This window comes from Colossoma macropomum, unplaced genomic scaffold, assembly GCF_904425465.1.
Source record: "Colossoma macropomum unplaced genomic scaffold, Colossoma_macropomum, whole genome shotgun sequence".
NCBI classification, from domain to species: domain Eukaryota; kingdom Metazoa; phylum Chordata; class Actinopteri; order Characiformes; family Serrasalmidae; genus Colossoma; species Colossoma macropomum.
In genome coordinates this window covers 11463919-11487930 of record NW_023494787.1, presented here as the reverse complement: position 1 = coordinate 11487930, position 24012 = coordinate 11463919, and the positions used below count along the sequence as shown (strand labels likewise).

Sequence of the window (24012 nt, the reverse complement as noted above, 5' to 3'; positions counted from 1 at the left end):
TGGCAACTTATGCTGCACCTACCCTGCTCTGGAGTTGCTACAACAACCACTTACTGGTTTTCAGTGGAGAACCAAATCAAATCACATAAAATATTTAAAAAAAAAAGAAGCAAAACTCCATGTTTCACTTATGGCAAGTCGTCATAAAAATGCTTTCATGTGCATGTGCACAAAATCTAGTTTAGTTAACCTGGGTTACGAGTTGTTCAATGCAATCATAAAACAAGCTAACAGGGCAGCATTTGTTATGTTTTGTGAAGCTAATTGAAACTAATTGAATGTGGTTTGTAAGACAGGCCCTAGGTGTCCCTGTGAATTACTATAGCAACTATAAATATTCTACATCTTGAGATGTAGTTTATTAGCAACAAATGGAACTGCTGATGTATTTCGGCAGCTACAAAGTGAAAATGTTAAACTATGATGTCTTTTACCATTCTCACATCTCAGAGGAGCTGAACGACAGCTGTCAGGCTTTTTGAAGGGCTTAGAACAAAAAAGATACAAATGCCATGGTTATTGGCAAAGCATCTAGCCAATTAGGATTAAGCACCTGTTGTTATTCTTATATATATATATATATATATATATATATATATATATATATATATATATATATACATATATATATATATATATATATATTTTAACTACTTACTCATACAAGTCTCTTCCCTAATATTTGTTTTAGTAGGAACTAAGGCCTGCCAAAGCCTCACCACAGCTGAGGAGATGAGAAACCAAACCAAGCTTGTGATGCAGCCTTTTGCCAACTGGGAGGAATATCTGACTCCTGCACCGCTCTCCATAGCCATCCTGGGAGAGCTGGTCTTCATCTCTTCCAAAACAGATTTCTCCATCAACAAAAACCCACCAAAGGACGGCTACAAGTACATTAAATACCCAGATTCATTTCGTGCCTGTCTCATGCAAGTGTGTAACTCTGGCTGGTGGGCTTTCAATGAGGCCCACAAGAACATGGATCAGATTTGGCTTCACACCATGGCTGTTCCAGACTACATGAAGACTGCAGTGAAGATTCTGTTCCAAGGTAGATTGTTGAAGCTCACCTTCCTGACCAGCTAGGGAACAAATCAACTGAACTGGCCAAATCAACAGAAAATAAATTCACTGATGTCATCAATATTATCCAAGAGCTGCTGGAAGCCTGTGTAAATGCTGACCACTTTTATGGAGAAGAGCTGGAAGAAATCAAGAAGAAACTGGAGGAGAATAAAATTAGGAAACAGTCACCAGAAGAAGCTGCTAAACGCTCTGAGAAGGCAGTTAAAACCTTGGAACAGCACATGATGCCTACAAAGAAGCAATGGATTCCCTTCCCAGTGGATGGAACATGGTGGCTATGGATCTTGTTGGAACAATAGCTGAGAGTATCACAGTTCTAGTCAATGTACTGACGGCTATAGTGACTCAGTCAGTGGCTCAAATGTGTAATGTTTCAAAGAAAATTGCAAGGACAGTGAAAGATGTAACAGGTAAAACATCTTCTGCAGATGGAGTTGATGAAATGAACATCTACAGCAAGTCTCCCGAAATCTTTATGTGTGCAGGGCATTTTCAGCAGTATGTCCAAAACAATGACATTGATTGGAAGAATCTGTATGATCAGAAGAACAAATCTACAAAAACAGATTTCGTGAAAGAACAATTCCAAAGAATCAATTGCACCTTAGAAAAATTTCCCAGAATGTAAACCAAAGAAGCAGGCTCAAGATCTATGTGAAGATGATGTCTAAGGAAGAAAGTAAATCAGAGAGGAAAAGTGCTTCAGAAAGGGCAACAGAGAATGCCAGGTTCCGCATAGAGCAGAGCTGAGCTCAACTGAAGAACACTAGAGAGATCTATGAGAAGAGTGTGGAGAACATGGAGAAAAACCAAAAGGAACTGACTGAAATATTGATCTCCCTGCAAAATTGTGAATTAAAAGAGATCGACTTTAACACCACCATACAAATGCTGGTCAAAGGGATGGATGCCATGGGGAGAGTGAAGGAGCAGTGGGAGAAGATGGTGCGCTTCTTTCAGATGGTGTCCAACATTGTGAAAATCAGCCTGAAAAGAACTCTCAAAGATTTTGTCTCCACGTCTGAGAAGACTCAGTCACTTTCCTACAACTCAAAGCTCTTCTCTAAAGATCTGCTCTACAGTCAAGCTTTTCAGGCCACTAACATCGCCAGCCTAATCCACATGATCTCAGTGACCTACACTGAAGTGTCTGACAAGTATCTCATGGATCGTGTCAGCTCACTGGGGAAACTTATGGCCATGGACAAGGAAAAACCAGAGTTTGAACAGGAGCGTCTGCAGTTACAGAGCTACTGTGATGAAGTTCAGAAAGGTATTTTACGCCTTGTCCTCAAGAACAAGGCTGAGTTTGAAAGGAAGACTGATTCAAGACTGGAAAAGATTGACAAAGAGTTGCTGGCCATTCTTCCCTCTGCTGCTCCAGAAGAGATGAAGAGCATTCAAGCAGCTGTCGAAAGTGGATTCACAGAGGAGGAGGAGGCGTTATACTTCTGAGTGTATTTGCAAAAGTTGTTCTCATTCGATCCCAAAATTACATTGATGTTAATAGTAACTACTAATGTACCTTGATTGTCTCCTACTAAACTAAATGTCCTTGCACATTTCTATATTCTAGTTATCTTTTTTATTCATCTTTGCCACGAACAGAATCATCTTACTCTTTATTCTCCTTGATTGGTTGGGCTTCATCTAATCAATGTTTTCACTACTTTGCCAGTATGAAACAGGGCTGTGCATAGTCTACAAGAAATGGATCCACCAGATGGCAGAACATATACCTGTACAATGACTTCAGTAGAATCACTTTCCTGCACCATTTCATAAAACTGATTTGAACAAAAATATAAAAATAGCATCTTGTTTTAATATTATGTTGTGATATTGGTTTTAATGCTACTAAACATATATTAAAAAGAAATTATAATTTGCCAAGCTTATATACCTTTGAAACAAATATTTTAACAAATTGCATTATGCTTTACATTGTGATTCACAATGGAATGAGAATATGATTTTACTATACAAACGTAATGCACATAATATTTGAACAATTTGTTTAAAAATTGAACAATTTATTTAACCAATAAACATATTTCACTTGTATTATTATTATTATTATTGTTCCACCTCTGATCCTAATGCATGCAGTAATTAGGTAGCACCTGTACTGGCACCAGAATGTAACAGCTGCGCCCTTTAATGTGTAACGGAAAATTCAAATAAGAAACTTGTGAATAGGAAGACAACTGTAGCCTTGTGTCACGGCAGAGGTAAGTGTGTTTCTGACTAACCCAGGTAAGAATTCAGGCAGCTCAAACAGGAAAGTGTTGTTCAAACTTGGATATAACACTAACTAAAAATGCACGAAGCTTTGTTGTTTTATACCTAGACTCTAAAAGAGTGTCATGGTGATATTATGGTATCACACTACATTGCTTCTGTAATGTGGACATTTCATTTTATACAACAGTTACTTCCAGCCATGCAAGCTGATTGGTTGAGAAGCGTTCTAACCGTGCTGTTATTTCGCCATAACGTCACAGGTTTTTCACAAACACTGTATCACTCCGCTGAGACTAAGCAGTGACTTTGACAGCTGTAGGAGACGCTCAAGCCATTTGAACGTTTTCACTTCTTACTTTGCACAAACAGAAAATGGACACTTTTAAGATCACATTTGACCGACAGCTGATCAGCTGGTCAGTCTCTGAAGATAAGACTACACTAAATTAACAAACTGTCAGTTGGTCTGTGTGGAGCTGGAGAATGAACTGCCAGCTGTGGAGCGAGTGGGCGGAGCTCGTTACTCTGACTTAGCAACAAACTGCTTGTTAAGGAACTATAATTTGGCAGAAGGAACTGCTGACATTAAAACATATTAAACGCCGCGCTCACGGCTGAATATATAGTAATTTTGATTTAGTTTGAGACTGTTTAGCGTCTATGCCGAACACCACCTGCTGTTGGGTTTCAAGACATTTTTATGTATTAAGATTAATCTGCTTAAACACAGTTGAACACAATACTCAATATGTAATATATATGTAAAACATGTTGGGCAGCACATTTTAAACCACCTCTGCAGGAGTCTGTAGAGGAGATCTCAAACTGTGTAGTTGTGCTGGTGGATATGTGAATAGTGCTAAACTGAAAGAGTTCTTGTTGAAATAACACACAGTCTGTTATTTTTATTTTTTTAAATATATGGTATTATAGGGCATTATATTTACCTACATGTGCTTGGTAATCCAGTTGTCACAGTGTTTGAACACTCCACATGATGTGTGAATTTTCCCATTAGAAATAAATGTTTCACTCCCAAAAGCACAAATAATAACTCTAAATGATTCAGTCACTTTTGATCAGGTTAAACAATAATTGGGAAATCTTTAATGCTTTCATGATAATCACACCAAAAAACCTACAGAGCCATGAACTACCATTCAAAGGTTGGGAAGCCATATAAAATGGAATACTTTATTGTCAATTGACAGCAAGGACCTAAATAGAAAAAGAAGTAATGATAAATAAGGCAAAAGATGTAAAGATAAACACAATGATTTAATATATACAGACATACAAGTGCAAAATAAAATGATATACAGTGCAAGACGAAAATATCTTTTTCTTAGGGAGGGGAGGAGGGTCTTATCTAACTGCCTGTGGGAAGAAGCTGTTATTTTAATCTGTTTTTGCTCTGATTGGTCTGAATCTCTTTCCCGAGGGCAGGGGAGAAACAGATTATATCCAGGGTGGGTTGGGTCCTTTGAAATATTGCCGGCTTTCTTTTGGAGTCGGCCACTGTAAACGTCTCTGAGGTGGGGTTGTGTCATATCAATGGCACGCTTTGCCGCCCTCATCAGCTGCTGCAGGACCTTTCTGTTCTCTCCTGTGCAGCTGGTCAAAAGGCTCTCTATTAGAAGTTGGTCAGCAGGTCATTAGGGAGGCATGCACCTTAACTTCCTGAGAAAGTAAAGCCTCTTTTGGGCTTTCCCCACCTGATGGGAGGTGTGTGTGGTCCAGCTATGGTCAGCTGAGATGCGCACACCAAGGTACTTAAAGCTCTTTACCCTCTCCACCTCCTGCCCATGTATGCAGAGGGCAGAGTGCACTTTGATTACAGAAATCCACCATCATTTCCCTGATTTTTGTGGTTTAAGTCTCGGTTATTGTAACAGCACCATTCTGTCAGATGCTGAACCTCCTCCATGTAGGCTGCCTCATCATTGTCCGATATCAGTTCTACTATGGTGATATCATCTGTAAATGTGACAATGGTGTTGGTAGAGTGAATAGGGGAGCAGTCATAAGTGAAGAAGAAGCAGAGGAGGGGCTGAGGACACACCCCTGTGGTGTGCCATTATGCAGGATGAGAGTGGGTAATCTCCCATCTTGACATTCTGGAGTCGGTTGCTCAGGAAGTCCAGTATCTGTATGCACGGTGAACTCCAGGTAAAGTCCAGGTTGCTTAGTTTGTGGGGGATAACTGTATTAAAAGCTGAGCTGAAATTCACAAACAGCATTCTTACATATGTATTTTTCTGATCCAGGTGAGTAAGGACTGTATGGAGACAATAACTGATAAAATGTAGATTTAAATATCACATATTAGTCATCAAAGTGTATTAACAGATGTTTTACTCAGTGTTTAAATAAATTAGGAAACAATAAGAAGTAAACAGTTTAGTGAAATTATCTATTTAAAATTATTTTCAGAAATTTTACTGTGTTGGGATTTGACCACTGCTCTTGACACACCAGGCATTCTGAATATTAATTCAGTTAATTAATTTTGTTCAAGATATTATGTAAATTAAGTCTACAATCTACAGCTTTGTCATTCTGGACAAATTTGGGTAACACTTTATTTGGACGGTCCATTTTTGACCCTAAACTGACTGTATATTAACTATCAAGTCAAGAGCTATTCTATAACCATCAGTTTATACTGCCTTAAATGTTAACAATTTGTAATATACAGACAGTAAGATGACTGTCATCTACCTCTCAACATCTTTTCTATAGCAAGTGAGCTGTATATCAATACGTTCTCAGCTACATATAGCAACATTCTATCTATTGATTATTAACTAAGTGTAATAAGACATCTATATATTTCTTTTAAACCTCCATACAATATTTAGAGGCATAAAATTGATATGATCACCTGCGTGTCAGTTGACTCTCAACTTTATGTATCTCCACTATATCTCATGCTTTTTGACACTCAAAAGATCATCTTTTAAGTAGGGCTGGGAATCTCTGCGCACATCACAATTCGATGCATTTTGATGCATCTTTTTTTCTATACAGGATTTCTTTTTTTTCACTGTGTGACAACTTCGAACTTTTAAAGTAATGTATTTGTAATGATCCGTAATGAATTTACTTCCAATATCTTTTATTAATACAACAAACGGAAGTGATGTGGCAAGTGAACTGGAAGGCTCTCATTCACTGCTCTTGTTTGGAGCACATGAGAAGCTGCTGCCACTCATCTGTGATAAAATGCGCAGTCATGGTGAAAAAAGATCCTGTGGTAATGGGTGTCCACGCAGCACATGTTTCAGCCATACCACCCATTTTCTTCAGTGATTTTATAACTTCGGTTATGGTCTTGTTGTAGAGAGTGTGTGGGGGGGGGGTCGCTGTGTCAGAAAAATATCTTCGAGTCAGGATCCTGTATCTCGCCTCCAAAGTTTGCAACATAGCACAAAAGCCCTGGTTCTCAAAGACTGAGTACAGATGCAAATCCTTGGCAATAAAAGTTGCGATAGAGTTTGTAATTCGCTTCATTCTTTCTGAGTTGGGTGGAAGCTTTGACATAGTTTAATCGATGATCCTCTGGTTGCCAGCAACTACAACTGAGCGGAAAATGGGTGGAAACACGTAATATGGTTTTCCCCCTCAACTGTTTAGAAGCCAAAGTGCTTCCATACGCTAGCTTAAGGGTCAGCAACCCTTGGCTCCACATCAGAGTTAGATTTCTAGGTAAAAATAAAATAATCCTCTTTTGCAATAAAATAAATTGAATCAATGTAGCCTATAACTGCTAGTTCACCTAGCTAGCTAGTAGCTAATGAAAAAGCAAAGAGAAAGATTTGAGACGAACATTGATAATTTGGAGACGAATAATCGCTCCAACTGGTTTCCTGATATGTTTAATCTGCAGTGAGAAACTATTAAACACTAAAAAACATGAAGCCTAAGTCAGTTTCTCATTCTGCAGCTTCCTGTTCGAATTTTCCCATTCCACCTTAAATGGTGCAGCAGTTACATTCTGGTGCCTCAGGCACCATTTAAGGTGGAATGGGAAAATTCAAACAAGAAGCTGGAGCACAAGAATGGACTTCACCCTCGTAAAAAGTAGAACATTGAGAGACATTTTACAAGAAACTGTTCTACTTTTGTGGAAAAGTTTCCTGCTGGCGATGCAAGTAAAGTCATGAGCTAAAGCTTAAAACAGAGCAAATATTTTTAGCCTATACTAGAACATTAGCACATACTGAGACTCATGTAGAGCCAAGATGGTAAAATGGACTCAAAATGTTGTGGCTCCAAAAGTACAAAATGTTATTAACATTTGGGTTGCGACCCCTGCACTAGCTTTTAATGTAGCATGCACGCCATAGACTGTCCTGGCACTGCACTTCTGCACTTTGCAAAGTTCCGCCTTTTGCGTTCCGTGAATATTATTATTGATTAAAATTTAGAAAATCGATTTTTGACATTTGTGAATTGATTCAGAATTGTCCACATCTGCATCACGATGCATCTAAGAATCCAACCCCCCCCCCTACTTTTAAGTGCATTTTAATTGTCATTTGGACAGTCACATACACAACACGGACAGTCAACCTTAACAGTGCAGCATTGTTTTTTTATTATCATCCACAGATCAGTTGACTCTCAACATGGTGTACATTGCATTTCTCTTGACAATCAACAAAGAGTAAGTTATCTATCCACTGATTCTCTGAAAATTCACTTGCTTATAGTATCAAGATGCACATTTGGACCACTCAAAAGTGAGAGGTGTTTAGTTGCATTCACATTTCAACATATGCACATATACATGTCAGTTAAATATCAAAAATGCAAAACTAGAGATTCTCTCTACAGTGTTATTTTCTGTCTCTGAACAACTCAAAACTTTTTACATTCAAATGAGTATTTGCATAGGTCCATTTTAGCATGAAGACCACATACAAAATGGAGTCTGGTTACCATTTGTGAAGCACTTACAATGCTTTGCGAAATAAAACAACAATCAATAAAAAAACAGAACCAAATAGAAATACAGCTTACCACATGCTTAGTCAATCAGACTTATCACTATGGCATTCACTACAAACAATAAAAAAGAGACTGGACAAAGACTAAAGTGCAGTTTTTATTTGTGATTTTATGAATATAGGATCTTATTCCAGGCCCATATGAATCTTTAAGAAAAGTGGAATTCTGAAGAAATGTTTTCAACAACTGGCACCATATTTTGCACAAGAGTAATAGAATCCTAAATCAGAAAAAGTTGGGATGTTATGCTAAATAAAAAAAGAAAGCACACACACCATCTAAACCGCTTACCCTTCTGGGTCGCGGAGGGATGCTGGAGCCTATCCCAGCTGTCATTGGGCAGAAGGCAGGATACACCCTGGACAGGTCGCCAGTCCATCGCAGGGCAGACATATACATTCATACACACATTCACACCTATAGGCAATTTAGCATGTCCAATCAGCCTGGCTGCATGTCTTTTGACTGTGGGAGGAAACCCACGCGGACACAGGGAGAACATGCAAACTCCACACAGAAAGGACCCTGGTCGCCCGGCCAGGAATCAAACCCAGGCCCTTCTTGCTGTGAGGTGACAGCGCTACCCACTGCACCACCATGCTGCCAAAAACAAAGCCGGCAACAAAGCAACAAAGCAAAAAATTTCTATGCAGACTGTATTAACACAAGATATTTTATGTTTTGTGTGGTCAACCTAATTTCATTTGTAAATAAATATCTATTCCAGTGATTCAGGCCTGCAACACATTCCAAAGGAATTGGCAATTTAGGGCTAGTAATGAGGTAAAATAATTAAATAATGGTGTGATTTGAAATAGGTGATGCCAACAGGTGATTGTAATGATGATTTAAAAAAAGAGCACCCAGGAAAAGCCTTGTTCTTTAGGAGCAAAATTTTGGGGCAAGTCCTTTCCCCTTACCTGGAGTGGGCATGCCATTCTTTTCTGGGCTAGGACCATGGACTCAGACTTGGTGATGCTGATCCACATAACAACCACTTCACACTCAGCTGCAAACCGCTCCATGTGATCCAGCCAAAAGAACAACATGGTCTGCGAATAGCAGAGACGCCACCCTTCAACAATCTGTGAGAGGGTGAAAAGCTGGTCCATTGTTCCACAGCCAGGACGGAATCTGCATGTTCCTCCTCAATCTGAGGTTCAGCTATCGGTCGAAGTCTCCTTTCCAGCACCTTGGCCTAGACTTTCCCAGGGAGGCTGAGCAGTGTAATACCCCAGTACTTAGCACACACCCTCCAGTTCCCTTTCTTAAAAATAGGGACCACCATCCCAGTGTGCCAGTCCAAGGGTACTGTTCTCATGTTCCATGCAATATTGCAGAGGTACGTCAGCCACGACAGCCTCACAATATCCAGAGCCTTAAGCATCTCCGGACCATTATGTAGGATACCTCTGGATCATCCACCCCCTGTGCCTTGCCACTGAGGAGCTTGCCAACCACGTCAGTGACCTCCACCAGGGAAATGGAGCTTGACATGACAGAAGCCTCTGGCCCTGACTCCTGTGAGGGAGGCATGTCTCCCAGATAAAGGAGTTCCTCAAAGTGCTCCTTCCACTGACCGACAATATCTTCATTTGAAGTCAGAGTTTCTCCACCCCTGCTGAATACAGCTTGGGCAAAGCCACCCCGACTGCTTCTGAGTTGCCGGACAGTTGTCCAGAACCTCCTCAAGGCCGACCGAAAGTCTTTTTCTATGGCTTCACCAAACTCCTCCCACGCCCTGGATTTTGCTTTCACCACCGTTGCCGCTGCCACCTTTTTTGCCTGTCGGTACCTATCTGCTGAGTCGGGAGTCCTCCAGGCCATCCAATCCCTAAAGGCCTCTTTCTTCGGCTTGACGGCCTCCCTCACCACCGGTGTCCACCAGGGGGTTCTTGGATCACTGCCCTGACAGGCACCCATAAGCTTTTGGCCACAGTTATGCCTGGCAGCTTCAACAATCAAGGTTTTGAACAGAGTCCATTCATGACCCCTACCTCCTCTGAGACATGAGAAAAGCTCTCCCGGAGGTGGGAATTAAAATCATTCAGAACAGGGGCCTTTGACAGTCGTTCCCAGCACACCCTCACTATTTGCTTGAGCCTACCGGGTATGACCATCAGTCTTCCTTGCCATCTGATCCAACTCACCACCAGATGTCGATCAGTTTATCGCTCAGCACCTCTCTTCACCGGAGTGTCCACAACATGTGGTCCCAAGTCAGATGAAATGACAACAAAGTCGATCATTGACCTTTGACCCAAGGAGCTCTGGTACCATGTACACTTAGGAACATCCTTGTGTTTGAACTTGGTGTTTGTTATGGACAATCCATGTCTGGCACAATAACAATTCACCATTTGGATTTAGATCGGGCAGGCTGTTCTTCCCAATCATGCCTCTCCAGGTCTCCCAGTCATTGTCAACATGAGCATTGAAGTCTTCCAGTGAGACTGTGGAGTCTGTAGGCGGGGCCCTTTCCAGAACCCCGCCCACTCGCTCCAAGAAGGCCGAATACTCCGACCTGTTGTTTGGTGCATAAGCACACACAACAGTCAGTTTTCCTCTCTCTATTTTAATTCGCATTGAGGCGACCCTCTCATCCACCGGGACAAACTCCAACTGCATGGCCGCCAGCCGGGGACACGTGAGTATCCCCACACCCGGCCGGCACCTCTCACCCTGTGCAACTCCTGAGTAGGGGAGGGATCCCTATCCAGGAGTTTAGTTCCAGAGATGACATTGTGGGTGGAGGTGAGCTATATCTAGTTGGTACCTCAGTTCTTCCCCAGTGAGGTTTCATTCCACATACCAAGAGCCAGTTTCTGCCACAGGGGCCTATGCCACCAAGGGCCTCCCCGCCATCTCCCACATCTCCCATGGCACTGCCATATAGGCAGTGTCTATTCACCTTGTATAAAATATTGTGCCAGTGGTTCAAAGACCTATATTTAACATCAAAATTGACTTTTCATAAAGCTTCATTTGTTCTGAATAAGATTATATCCATAAAGTGCTAGGAGAAAATTGTATTCCCCAGAAAGATTAGTAATAATGCTACTCTTCTAAAAGATTCATGAGTAAGATTATATCAGTGCAAAACTGTTTCTCAGCAGTACTGGCTTTCATAAAGGTATTTCAGTCAAAATCAAGACCTATATTTTCCTTCATAATGCTACTTTTCTAGAAGATTTGTGTGCCCTGAGTAAGATTAATCATTAATAAAGTGTCAGTGCAAAACTGTATTTTCTACCAACAGTACGTCAAGAACAATATGCTCCTTTCTGTTGATTACTAAGTTTTTCATCAGTTCGTAATTATTCAAATGAAAATGTGTCCGTTTTAATTACATTTTAAAGTGTTTTAAATGCTCTGTTCTCTTAAACAAGTTTATCATTTTAAGTCACAGAGTCAAAAAATAATTGTATTTATTTATTAAAGAGACTTTAATTTTGACAGAATTTGGTTCATTCTTGTATACATGGGCTGCCAGAATCACAGCTCATAACAGAAGTATTGTAGTTCACTACAAACTGATTCACTAAACTACAAAAACATTGATGAAAAGGGGTTCAGCTCCTGTCTGCCTAAAGGGGAATTCCACCAATTTTTCAATATTTCTGTATAATGTTAATTATGGTAAAATACTGGAAAATCTGAAACAATAAGTTTTCTTTGGGGTCTATTTTGCATTAGAACACCTTTTTGTCTTTTCACTATGAATGGATTAAAATAATTTGATTAAAATGTGTTTTAGACCAAAACCTTTATCATAAAACTATTATAAGACAATGTCTCATATATCAGGAAGTGTATTCATAAACTTATCATGTAATTATGTACTTATATGATGTAATTTTCTGTGAGGGGGCTTTTAGAAGTGGACGTCTATTTCTGATCACCACTACTGTGAACAATTCTGACTCAGTAATATTTCTTGAACAGACCATTCAAAACCAAACCACTCTGACTTACCATCTTAACCGTTTGATTATGCAGAATTTTGGAGAAATTGGTGGAGTTCCCCTTTAAATCTGGTGTTAATTGCATCGCCCTGCCCCCATCTCCCAGTGCAACAGCTGCAGCCTTTGCTGAAAGACTGGGTGGTGCATAGATATATACACGCTGATGCTACTTTGTCTGTTGTTCTCAATCTAAGGCGATGCGTTTGCGCGTCCGTCATGTTGGAGCGGTCAGGATCCACTTGTTAACCAATGCACATATACTGAGAGATGATGACTTTTCATGATTTATCAACCATAATTCCTTACTACTCAACTGATGTTCACCAAATTTGTTTTGTTATAATCCTCAGACACAGATTAATCTAGGCTGCACAGACTGCTCTCGGTAGCTTTTATTTCTGTTTAATAACTGTGATTGTGCTGGCTAGCTGCCCGGAGCAGCAGGGCAGTATTCATTCTGCAACTGGCGTAAAAAACCGAATGTATCGTGACCTCCGGTAGAAACACAATCTCACACACAATCAGCAAATCCATCCATGTGTAAATCACTTCTAATCTTCATGCACATAAATATGAAATAAACTCCCCAAAACACAATAATAAGAATGAGGCTTAGAAGGTGCTAATGTGAATTTCTATATGGATTAAATAATGCTGTACGTTGCCTACAACGTTTACTCAGCATTAAGAAATAAATAAATAAATATAACTACTACATCAGTTAAGATTCTCTGTATAGGCTATTAAATGAAATAAATGTCATATAAAGCCAGAGGAAAACAATCACTCTAAGAGTTCTTTGGGCTTCACCAATGACACTGTCATATTTACTCATACACATTGCTGTGTTCTCTTCGTTATATATTCCTATATTCCTATTCCAGCAGCAGCTTTGATGTGTCAGGCTGAACCCAATGTGGCATCTATGGGGCAGCGGGCTGAACAAACCTAAAACAAAACCTTTTTTTTTTAATTAAATCAGCTCATTGGAACTGTTTGCATGTTTAGGCTAGTCGGCCACAACTTTAACTGGGGGAATATAATTGCTTAAGTTTGATAAAATGGACAAACCGGATTTCTATTCAACTGAACTGGCTCACAAGTGTGACTCAGTCCTTTAAGATCTTCGTGATCCTTAAGAGCTATTTGAACTGAGGAATAACTGTCTGTATGAAATGGAGAAGAAGGAGCGGGTGAGCATACTGCTCCAAAACAAATTGTAGTACTTAATCAGCAACCACATGACGCTATGCCTATGGTATTGGCAAATTAAACCAGTTGAATTCTGCTGGGGTAATTTCAGTAGCTTTAGTAGAGTCTTTTGAACTACTTTTATTATTAGCACCTAATAATTGGCTGATTACTTTTTAGTAATTACATACATGCACACTACATTAGTAAGATCACAATCTACAAAATGTAGTTTTAACTTAAAAAAGAAATAAAATTGAAAATTATCCCCAGCTGATTAAATTCGCCAAAACTACATGCATAGTGTCACATGGTTGCATTTGATTAAGTACAACATGTTTTAAAACCACATTGCCAACCATTTAAAACCTATTAAAATTAATCCATACAAACCTGTCACCAGTGTTCATTGTGTTCTTGAACATTCTGTTCTATTGTTAAAAAGCTATTGAAATTAATTCACAAAATCACAATTTGATGCATGTTCAAGTTGCGAATATAAGAGGTGTAGTATGTCACGTGGGTTGGAGAAATTTAAATCTATTCAAACCTATTAAAATTAATTCACAAAATACCTATCACCAGAAAGTTCCCAAATATAAGAGGTGCGGTATTTACATGTAGCACTTCATTACATACCATTTTTGGTGCAATATGGTCAACCATGCAAAAGTTACTGTAATTAATTCACAAAAACCCTTTTACTACATGTCAGCAGAAGTTATATTTACTAATAAAAGAAGTGTGGTATGTCATGTGGGTCACACTTGATTAAGAACAACTTGTTTTGGGGCAACATGGTCAACCATTCAAAAGCTATTGAGATTAAACTTGTTTTGGGGCAACAAAGCTATTGAAATTATTTAATAAAAAAATGGCAATAGAATTCAGTTATCAGTCATGTAGTATGTATTTTTATTCACAATGTTAACATAAGTTTATGTTTAAATCTGTTTTTAAAAAATTAACATTAATTTATTTATTTTTAATTTTTTTTTAACAAAACAATAATTATAAATAAACTTCTAAAACCTCTGGTTTCATCATTTATGATCTGCTAAAAGACCTACTGTGGCTCATAAGGCTCAATTTTAATAGAATAAATTGCGGAGTGCTTGGACTCCACTTATGGTCATGTGTGTCTTTACTGTAATGTAATTTGTAGACAGTCCCTTAGCTCTCACAGCAGTGTCAGCAATGATAATTTGTTATATTAGTATTAGCCCTTTTGCATGCACCATTTGAAAGCTATTGAAGAAAGAAATCTGAATATGCCAATATAAAACCAACTTTATTGCAGTGAAACAGAAATCATGACAAATTAGGACAGACTCACATCACAATTCCATACACAAACATTAACAGATTATCTGCATTGATCTTAGATTAAAGGTTAAAATTACTCCATAAAATCATAAGTATAGGCTAAATAGAGCAACAGTATTTTTTTTTATGAAGTTGGCTGACAATACTTGGCATATTGCATTGGCCACGGCAAGCTCCAAATTGCTGGCCATTGTATGTTTTTTCTCTAGCCATAACCTGTGACTTCTCGAGCCATAACCTATAACTTCCTTATATTAGCTTCAGTAGAATGCGACCCAGTGTGCATAGAAATCTCAGCACGTTTCCCCGTCCTCGACCAAAGTTATAATTAACTCATGAAGTGGGTCAAGGATACTTTATTAGTTATCAGTCATACACATAGACATATGCAGTATTCCCATGTTATAATAGCTTATTTCCAGCCTTCACACTAAAAAGGGCCTTAAACAATATATAGAGGATGGAATAATAAAAGAGAGAGATAAAACATACAAACAAACCACAGCACCCCAAGAAACCCCACCACGCCTTCCCTGTCAAACAGAAAAATTACACTTTTCCCTAATTTAAACCTCTAACATACATAAAAATTTTTTATCCCGAATCTGGTTAAATTGTCTTCGAGAATTATTCAGATTAGCCATCATACTTTCCACTGAGACTGTTTCATTTATAGTACCACTCTGTGACCTCTGGTTTCTGTGGGCTCTTCCATCTACAGAAAATTAATATTTTTTTTGGTTGCAGAAATAAATCCTGTCAGATCTATCTAAATTCTGCTTTAGCGAACCCTTCTGGCACCAAAGACTTGTCTCCATAATGGCACAACTGTGGTGACTCTGGAAGTGGCTGTCCAATCTATGTCTCTATTATATTAGCACTCCTCTCCTAGCAATACTAACTACTTTCCTCTGTTTGAAAATGTATGGTGGTGTGGCAATAACCATGTTAAAAATGTCAGATTCTTGCAAAAATCTGCATTTCAATCCATAATTAGTTACAATGGGGAAGGAAAAATTTTAATTGGTATTTGTTCATATTCATTTTTCATATTTTGTTTAGTTGTAGAAGACAACTTGCTTTCTGTAATTAAATAATATCATCATTTAAAATTGGAAAATAGGGTTGTTCTCCTCTTTCTTTTATTGCGGGAAAATAAATGAAAAAGCCAATTCAAGAAAGGTACACGGACCCTGCCTGCGTTCGTCTTTTCATCTTCACAGTCAGTTAAGCAAAGAAGGTTCCCTGTGATTCTTTCAGCTGCCTTTACCAGATCCTCCATCACCTTCATCACTGGCTCCTGGAGGACGAATCTGCGAGTCTGAATCTCAGCCACTCTGGATGTCCCACTCATTTCACTCAGGATGTGGACGGCACTTCTCAATTTCTCCTGGAACTCAGCGATGGCGTCTCTCTGCTGATTCACTTTTCCAATCTCTTCATGGATCCGGTCTGCCCTATCACGTTTCTGTTTGATGTTGCGCTCAGTCTTAGAAATCTCAGACTTGTAGTCTGACACTTTTCTTTTGTATTTTTTCTTTTCTTTCTTTGATGCTGTCACTTCCGTTTCAGCTACTTCAATAGCTTCTGTAGCTTGGGCTATTTCTGCTTCTCCAACAGCTATCATAATGGGACCTGCATGGAGAGAGAATAAACAAAATTTTAAATAAGCTGTATGTAAAACGGGTCAAGTTCAGTGATTGTTTAATTGTATCAGTAACAAGATTCTCACCGGCAATCCATCCGATAATTGGTATTAATGTCACTCCCCACCCAGCATCTCTCACACTCGTAGCATTGTCTCTCCTTTCTTCCAATGCCTGAAGCGCTTCTCGTGCTGTGTTTAGGTTTGTTCTGGCCAGCTCCAGAGCACCTTTAGACTCGCTCAGCAATTTTTCATTAGATGTCTGTTGTATTTTCAGGTTTTCTAAGGTTTCTTTTGTAGCAGTCATCTCTTGTTCAAGTTTTCCCTCATCACATGTAAGGATCTCAATTTTTTCATCTAGATTCCTCAGCACTGTTGCAGCTGCCTGTTCTGACTGCTCCAGGCTCTGCTTGGCCTGCACAATCTGCTCTCTAATGTAGTTGTAGTTGGAGCTCTGCCCACTAATGGGATCTACATCTGCTTCAGTGAGGGCCTCACAGACTTTCTTGATGGAGTGGAGGCCTTCTTTTAGAGGCTCAATAAATGCTGCATTTGAGTTCTTCACCACAACACTGTAGAAACAAAGAGCAGAAAAACTAAAATCTCATAAACATATGAGCAATTTCATTTGTGACACCAATTTCCTGTAAAATCAAAGAATTATATATATTTGCATTTGCAAGTCACTCTAAAAAATTAACTAATTAATGTTAATTAAATAATTTAATAATTTATTTAACGTAAAATGTTTAATTTAATGTTCTGTTACTTTGTATGTGTGGATGTTATTATTTAACTTACTTAGCAGAACGGCGTTTGATCATGTTGATCTGACAGAGAAAGAGGAACAGAAAGTAAATGTGTTATCAAAAAGAGAGACAATGAGCCCGTCTGGAGGCCACAGTAAGATATACTCATTATAAAATGTAACATTTCTGTTATATTTAGATTAATAACATGTTTTTGGAAACTGACAAACAAAAAACTAACAAAAGCTAGAACTAATTTGACATAAATAATACATTCTTTAGTGTTTCACTGCTCGAGTCTGGTCTCGGGGTAAGGTAAACTCGGAAATTCTTCTCAAGACTAGCTGAGTGCAAAGTCTCCATCTGAAGTAACTGGAAACTGAAAACTGGAATTTTTATGCTATATTTTATTTGTTATAATTTACAAAATATATTATAAAATACAACATTATTAAATTATAATCCCAATTCCAAAAAAATCTGGATGCTGCATAAAATCAAAATAAATGTAAATAAAAACAGAATGCACTGATTTGCAAATCTCACAGACCCGTATGTTATTCTCAATAGAACATAGAACACATATCAAATGTTGAAAATGAGACATTTTACCATGTCATGGAAAACATTAACCTATTTAGAACTTGTTGGCAGCAATGCATCTCAAAAAAGTTGGGACAGCATGATGCTGTTCTGGAAATCACTGCATGAGCTCAGGAACACTTTCAAAAATCATTGTGAACACAGTTTGCTGTGCAATCCATAAATGCAGGTTAAAACTGCATCATGCGAAGAAGAAGCCATATGTTGACACGATCCAGAAACACTGCTGTCTTCTCTGGGTCGAAGCTCATATAGAATGAAATGAGGCAAAATGGAACGGCGGCGGTGACAGTGAGCCCTGATATCTCTCTTAGCAGCCACATCGGTCTGCACAAGATGATTAGATATTCCAAGTCCGGGGAGCAGAAAGACTTGATGAAGTGTACATTCCTCTGATCACACCAAGCATTGTTGATCATAAAACATACACTTCCCCCTTTGCTTTTCCCGGAGAGGTCTTTTGTTCTGTCCGCGCGGTGCACAGAGAAGCCCGTGGGCTCAATGGCCTCATTGGGAATCTTCGCTGATAGCCAGGTCTCTGTGAGGAAGATTATACAGCGGTCCAGTGTTTCCTGCTGGAAAGAGATTCGTGCCCTGAGTTTGCTGATATTGTTGTCCAGTGACTGCACGTTTGCTAGTAGTATGCTGGGGAGTGGGGGGCGATTAGCACGCCATCTCAGCCTGACCAGAACGCCGGCTCTCCTGCCCCTTTTCCGGCATCTGCGGCATTTCCTCGGCTGGTCGGCCCCGATGAATGGGGCCTCTTTGAGGTTCCCAAACAATGGATCTGCGTTCAGGAACTCAAAGTCTGGTTTTTGGTGAGTGATCGTCGATCTGATTTCCAAACGTGTTTTTCTGTCGTAAACAAAGGTGCTGGCAACATTTAATGCAAAAGTAGTTACAAATAAAAACAAAATTAACAAAAAACGAACAAGTTAAGGGAGCTCACAACACGGCAGCCATGCTCGGCGCCATCTTGGATTGCTAAACCACATACTGCATCCATCACAACAGCATGGCTTCGCAGAAGAAGAGTCTGGGTGCTGAACTTGCCCTTCTGCAGTCCAGACCTTTCACCAACAGAAAACATTTGACGCATCATGAAATGAAAAATCTGGCAAAGAAGACCCAGGACTGCTGAGCAGCTAGAATTCTACTTCAGATAAGAATGGAACAACATTCCTCTCCCAAAACTCCAGCTACTGGCCTCCTCACCTCCCAGATGTTTACAGACTGTTGTTAAAAGAAGAGGGAATGCTACACAAAGGTAGACGTGGCCCTGTCCCAACTCTTTTGAGATGCGTTGCTGCCATCAAGTTCTAAATGAGTTAATATTATTCATGAAATGGTAAAATGTCTCACTTTCAACATCTGATTTTTCAGAGAATTTCATCCATACCTTCAATGAAAATTATTCAGATATCAAGGTAGGACAGCTGAATTAAATATATTATTGACTGCATGCCTTTTTATTTTTTAATATTTTGCAGTCCTTTATGGATTCATTCATCTCTGTCTATTAACTAGATTAGGCACTTTTCCAATTTTGCAAAAAAAAAACTAAAACATGTAGACAGGTGCCAGCTCTAGTCTTTTGAGGGCCCTAAGCAGGATTTTTTGGGGTCCCCTCATCTACCACATGACTAGCACAAACTGCCTAAACTATGTAAATTTATAACTGGCCATTATTTGTTTGTTACTGATGATTAGATGCTCGTTTGGGGTTTTAATAAGTTGTTACAGGTACCCTTATCAGCATTCTTGTATTTTTTGTGCTTAAACAGTTTACTTTAAGCTCACCCTGTTGGGAGTGGTGACAGTGTAGCTTTTTTATAATTTTTTGTAAATGCCTTAATTTCAACATTTTTAGGCAGTATAATTTCTTTGTCCTTCTTTGGTGACTCTTCCTTATGTTTCACATGATTGGCTGTTTGTCATAAATGGCATTTTGTCACGTGCATGTTCACAAGATTTACTCAAAGTCTGAGTATCTAAACCTGGATTAGCAGCAAAATCCACCGTGTTTACCGTGTCTGTGTTTGTTTGGTTTTGTGAAGCTGGAACATGATCAGAAATCCTATCTAAGCTGAACCCGTCTTAGACACACCTAAATTGATCACTTCTTGTTGATCAAAACAAATGGCATAACATGAACACAAAACATAACAAAACAAAACATCCCTTTATCTTTAAGCATTTTCTCCGCATCTTCTCTTTCTTCTCCGTGTTTCGACTCCAGATGTGTACTTTCTTTTTTGAGTCATGATTAACTAGTTACTTTTCCCCCTCAGTCGAGCATCTCAGACAACATAATGGTACAATAACAACTCAGAAGTTGTTTTGGGGCCTCCTAGTGGCTGCAGGGCCCTAAGCAGCATACAGATGAATATCAATCAATTAGAAAAAATAATTTTACTGTTCTAAACAAATTCTGAGGCCACACCATCTACTAAAGTTTAAACAAGTGCATTGCTTTGTTGATGTTCTAAGTGAAACTACACGTCATCTACAGTGAACAAGCTTCATTATGACATTTTTCAGCAAATTCTAGTGTATTTATACTTTTTTGCTCAGTTTGAAATATTGGAAAAAATAAAATATAACAGATGAAATGTTCCAAAATGTTAAATTCAGCAAATAAACAATAAATAGAAATGTGCAGAAGTGTGTAGAGGATGTGTTAACACCCAAACTTTTGCATTACATAACTTTTTTTCTGGCTTCAACACTATAGTATTTAAGGATTTTGGTCTGTGATCTAAAGATTGAAGAATTTTATAGTGATTTATTCTATTACTTATTACTGACTACAAATAAATAATTGGCATTTATTAAGACATCCATATTTTATTGATTTTCTGTCCTCTTGAAACCATGCTGAAAGCTAACACTCTGATAGCCAGAAAGACAGGCCTTGTAACTTTTTTCTTAAACTTCAAATCACTGTAAATTGAAAGATAAGAGCTAAAAATTATTATTAGTTTATTTACTATTATTTATCTTTTTCCTGGGGATCAGTTAACTCAGTACAGAATCATTCAGAGGATTTTTGTCAGAAATTAAGAGAATTTCAAGACCAAAGCAGCTCTCTGGTCAAAGTCTGTTGAAAGGCTTGAGTTTGAAGGGTATATTTATGTATTTATATACCCCAAGAAAACAAACAAACAAACAAAAAAGAAACAAAATCAATAATGAATAGAAATAAATAAGATCCACCAGATGGCAGCATAACATACGTTGTGAACATTTCATTATGACATTTTTTGCCAAATAGGATGGACATACCTCACATTCTAGTGCATTGTGAAATTTAAGCTAATGTTACTGCTTTTTTGTTTTGTTTTGAAGCATAACATAAACTGAGAGCAAACAGGCAGATGAGAGACAATCTTTTCCTACTTTTTTCCTAATTTCTACTCTCATCATACAGTTTGTATTAGGCCAGGCTTGAGGCACTGATGCATTCTTCTCTGGAAAGCCCCTCTGAGTGGTGCTGTCAAATGGCAAAATGATTTACTCAAACATTTCATAGGACTAACTATGTGAAAATTCATTGATCCATTGTGTTAAGGTGGTCATTCACCTGTCCAAATTCTTAAATGTTATAATTCACTTTAATGATACCAAATAAAGTGTGCATTCATGTTTATGTATCTAAACAGTGCCTCCAGCCAAGCCTACTGCCAACTACTGCATTTCATCACATTGAACCGCATTTTCAAGCAAACAGAAGACATCTTTAGTCACAAGCAATAATTAAGAAAACCCATTAAAGTTCATATGCTCAATCAATAATGTTATAGTCATTTAACATGTTAACATTAAGCTATTGTTGGCTTCAGTATAATGTTTTTGTGATTGCAGACAACCAGTATAAAAAAGAAATCTTACCTCCAGTAAGTCCTTTCAGACCTATTCTTGATCTCAGCTCACCAAAGAAGGTTAGTCTATATGAAACTGAAAGAGTTCCTCCTTTTAAAGTGAGACTTATAGCTCTGCTGAAGGGGTGGGCTTTTTGAGTCGAGGTCAGTGGAATTGAGAGAACTTCAACACATTCATGGACAATTATTGAGATATCAAAGTCAGGCATCTGGTTTAAACCTAAGATTTTTATTTACTGCACGCATTTTAACATTTCCTTTCATTAGTACAAAAGCCAGCTTAATAAACAGACACAGGAATGTTTGCCATATTGACTTCCTGCCAGCAAAAATGTATGTTACTGATATAGGTGCACTTTATAGATTACAATTACAGAGTTTTGCTGTTCTGTTTATCAGTCTCCCTCTACCTCATTTATTAAAGCAAAGAGACCACCACAGGACCTCCAAGGAGCATCACTACACACAATTTACTGAGGCACATGTAACTGTAAAATGTCACTGTTCCCCATTGAATGACTGGAAAATGTCGATATGTAAACCATAAAGTTTTCCATTTTAACCTAAATACAACACAAACATTATGACCATGCAACTTCACTACACGTATTACATTTCCCACTGTCTCCCATCAAATTTCCTTCAAACGCTTTCAGTTCCCATGAAATTAGACAGTATAACCTTTTTCAGGTTTTTTTTTTTTAAAACAATTTCAATACAGATCTAGAAGCAGGTCAGCATGGACATGCAAAGTATTAAAAAGCAAGTCAAACAGCAGCCAAAGTAATGCTAACATTTATGTTAACATAAACCACTTGTAGCTTTACATGCAGCCTAGCAAACATGTGTATTAGACTGCTAAATATAAGAAAGAAAGATAGCATCTGCTGTTATGAAGTGTAATTAAATTTGATACAAGAAAATATAATTTCATTAAAAAAGTGGGGCATGATGCAGTTTATAACTGCTCATTTTATAAGCATGAATTTTATATTTAGTTTAAATTGATGATGAAAAACAAAACGATAGAACTAGCATATAGTTTCTTTTGTTGGTTTGAGGATTTATTTAAAAAAATACAGTTTTCCGTTTTTCATGCAGGTTGTTCTGTCACTTATTACTGGCGTGCAAAGAGGCTGGCCTGTGCTCCCCTTAAATCTGTGTGCCCTGTCAGTGCAACAAAAACTCTAAAACTATCAACAAAAGAGCTACAGTCTCCAACTCTACACCAGCAAGGTGGAGCTACAATGTAGGTATTTCTTGTAAAGTGGCCAGGGAGATACACAGTACACAATATATATAACAAGTAACACTGCTGCACCTCATACACTCATAACAGCACCACACACTGTCATAGGCATTAATTACATATTTAAAATTAAAATATATTAAAATACATAGAAACACACACACACATAATCCATAGGGTTTAATATGATGTTGGCCCACCCTTTGCAGCTGTAACAACTTCAACTCTTCTGGGAATTTTTGACCATTTTTCCAGAAGCGCATTTGTGAGTTCAGACACTGATGTTGGACGAGAAGGCCTGGCTCGCAGTCTCTGCTCTAATTCATCCCAAAGGTGTTCTGTCAGGTTGAGGTTGTGCAGGCCAGTCAAGTCCTTCCACACCAAAATCGCTCATCCATGTCTTTATGGACCTTGCTTTGTGCACTGGTACGCAGGAAGGGGCCGTCCCCAAACTGTTTCCACAAATTTGGGAGCACCAAAATCTCATGGTATGCTGAAGCATTAAGAGCTCCTTTCACTGGAACTAAGGGGCCGAGCCCAACTCCTGAAAAACAACCCCACACCATAATCCCCCCTCCACCGAACTTTACACTTGGCACAATGCAGTCAGAGAAGTACCGTTGCCCTGGCAACCGCAAAACCCAAACTCGTCTGACGGAGAAGCGTGATTGGTCACTCCAGAGAACACGTCTCCACTGCTCTAGAGTCCAGTGGCGGCACTTTACACCACTGCATTCAACGCTTTGCATTGCGCTTGGTGATGTAAGGATTGGATGCAGCTGCTCGGCCATGGAAACCCATTCCATGAAGCTCTCTACGCTGTTCTTGAGCTAACCTGAAGGCTACATGAAGTTTGGTGGTCTGTAGCGATTGACTCTGCAGAAAGTTGGCGACCTCTGCGCACTATGCGCCTCAGCATCCGCTGACCCTGCACTGTCATTTGAGGTGGCCTACCACTTCGTGGCTGAGTTGCTGTCATTCCCAATCACTTCCACTTTGTTTTAATTAGTAACGTAATGTTCACATAATGCCAAAGGCGGAACTTTGTGGAAGTGCAGTG

The 24012-nt window shown here is 38.8% G+C and overlaps 1 protein-coding gene and 1 pseudogene across 1 annotated transcript; one reads left to right on the top strand and one right to left on the bottom strand.

Moving 5' to 3' along the window:
* The first annotated feature begins 410 nt into the window (after positions 1-410).
* LOC118804876 lies at positions 411-2541 on the top strand (annotated as a pseudogene).
* Positions 2542-14771: 12230 nt separating this feature from the next.
* LOC118805369 lies at positions 14772-21811 on the bottom strand. The gene is made up of 4 exons (XM_036566120.1): positions 21714-21811; positions 17272-17300; positions 16558-17042; positions 14772-16460 (listed from the first exon to the last, which is right to left on the bottom strand). Exons 2-4 carry the CDS (start codon positions 17292-17294, stop codon positions 15928-15930), a joined length of 1041 nt encoding a protein of 346 aa, XP_036422013.1. The 5' UTR covers positions 17295-17300; positions 21714-21811; the 3' UTR covers positions 14772-15927.
* Between the last annotated feature and the right edge of the window lie 2201 nt (positions 21812-24012).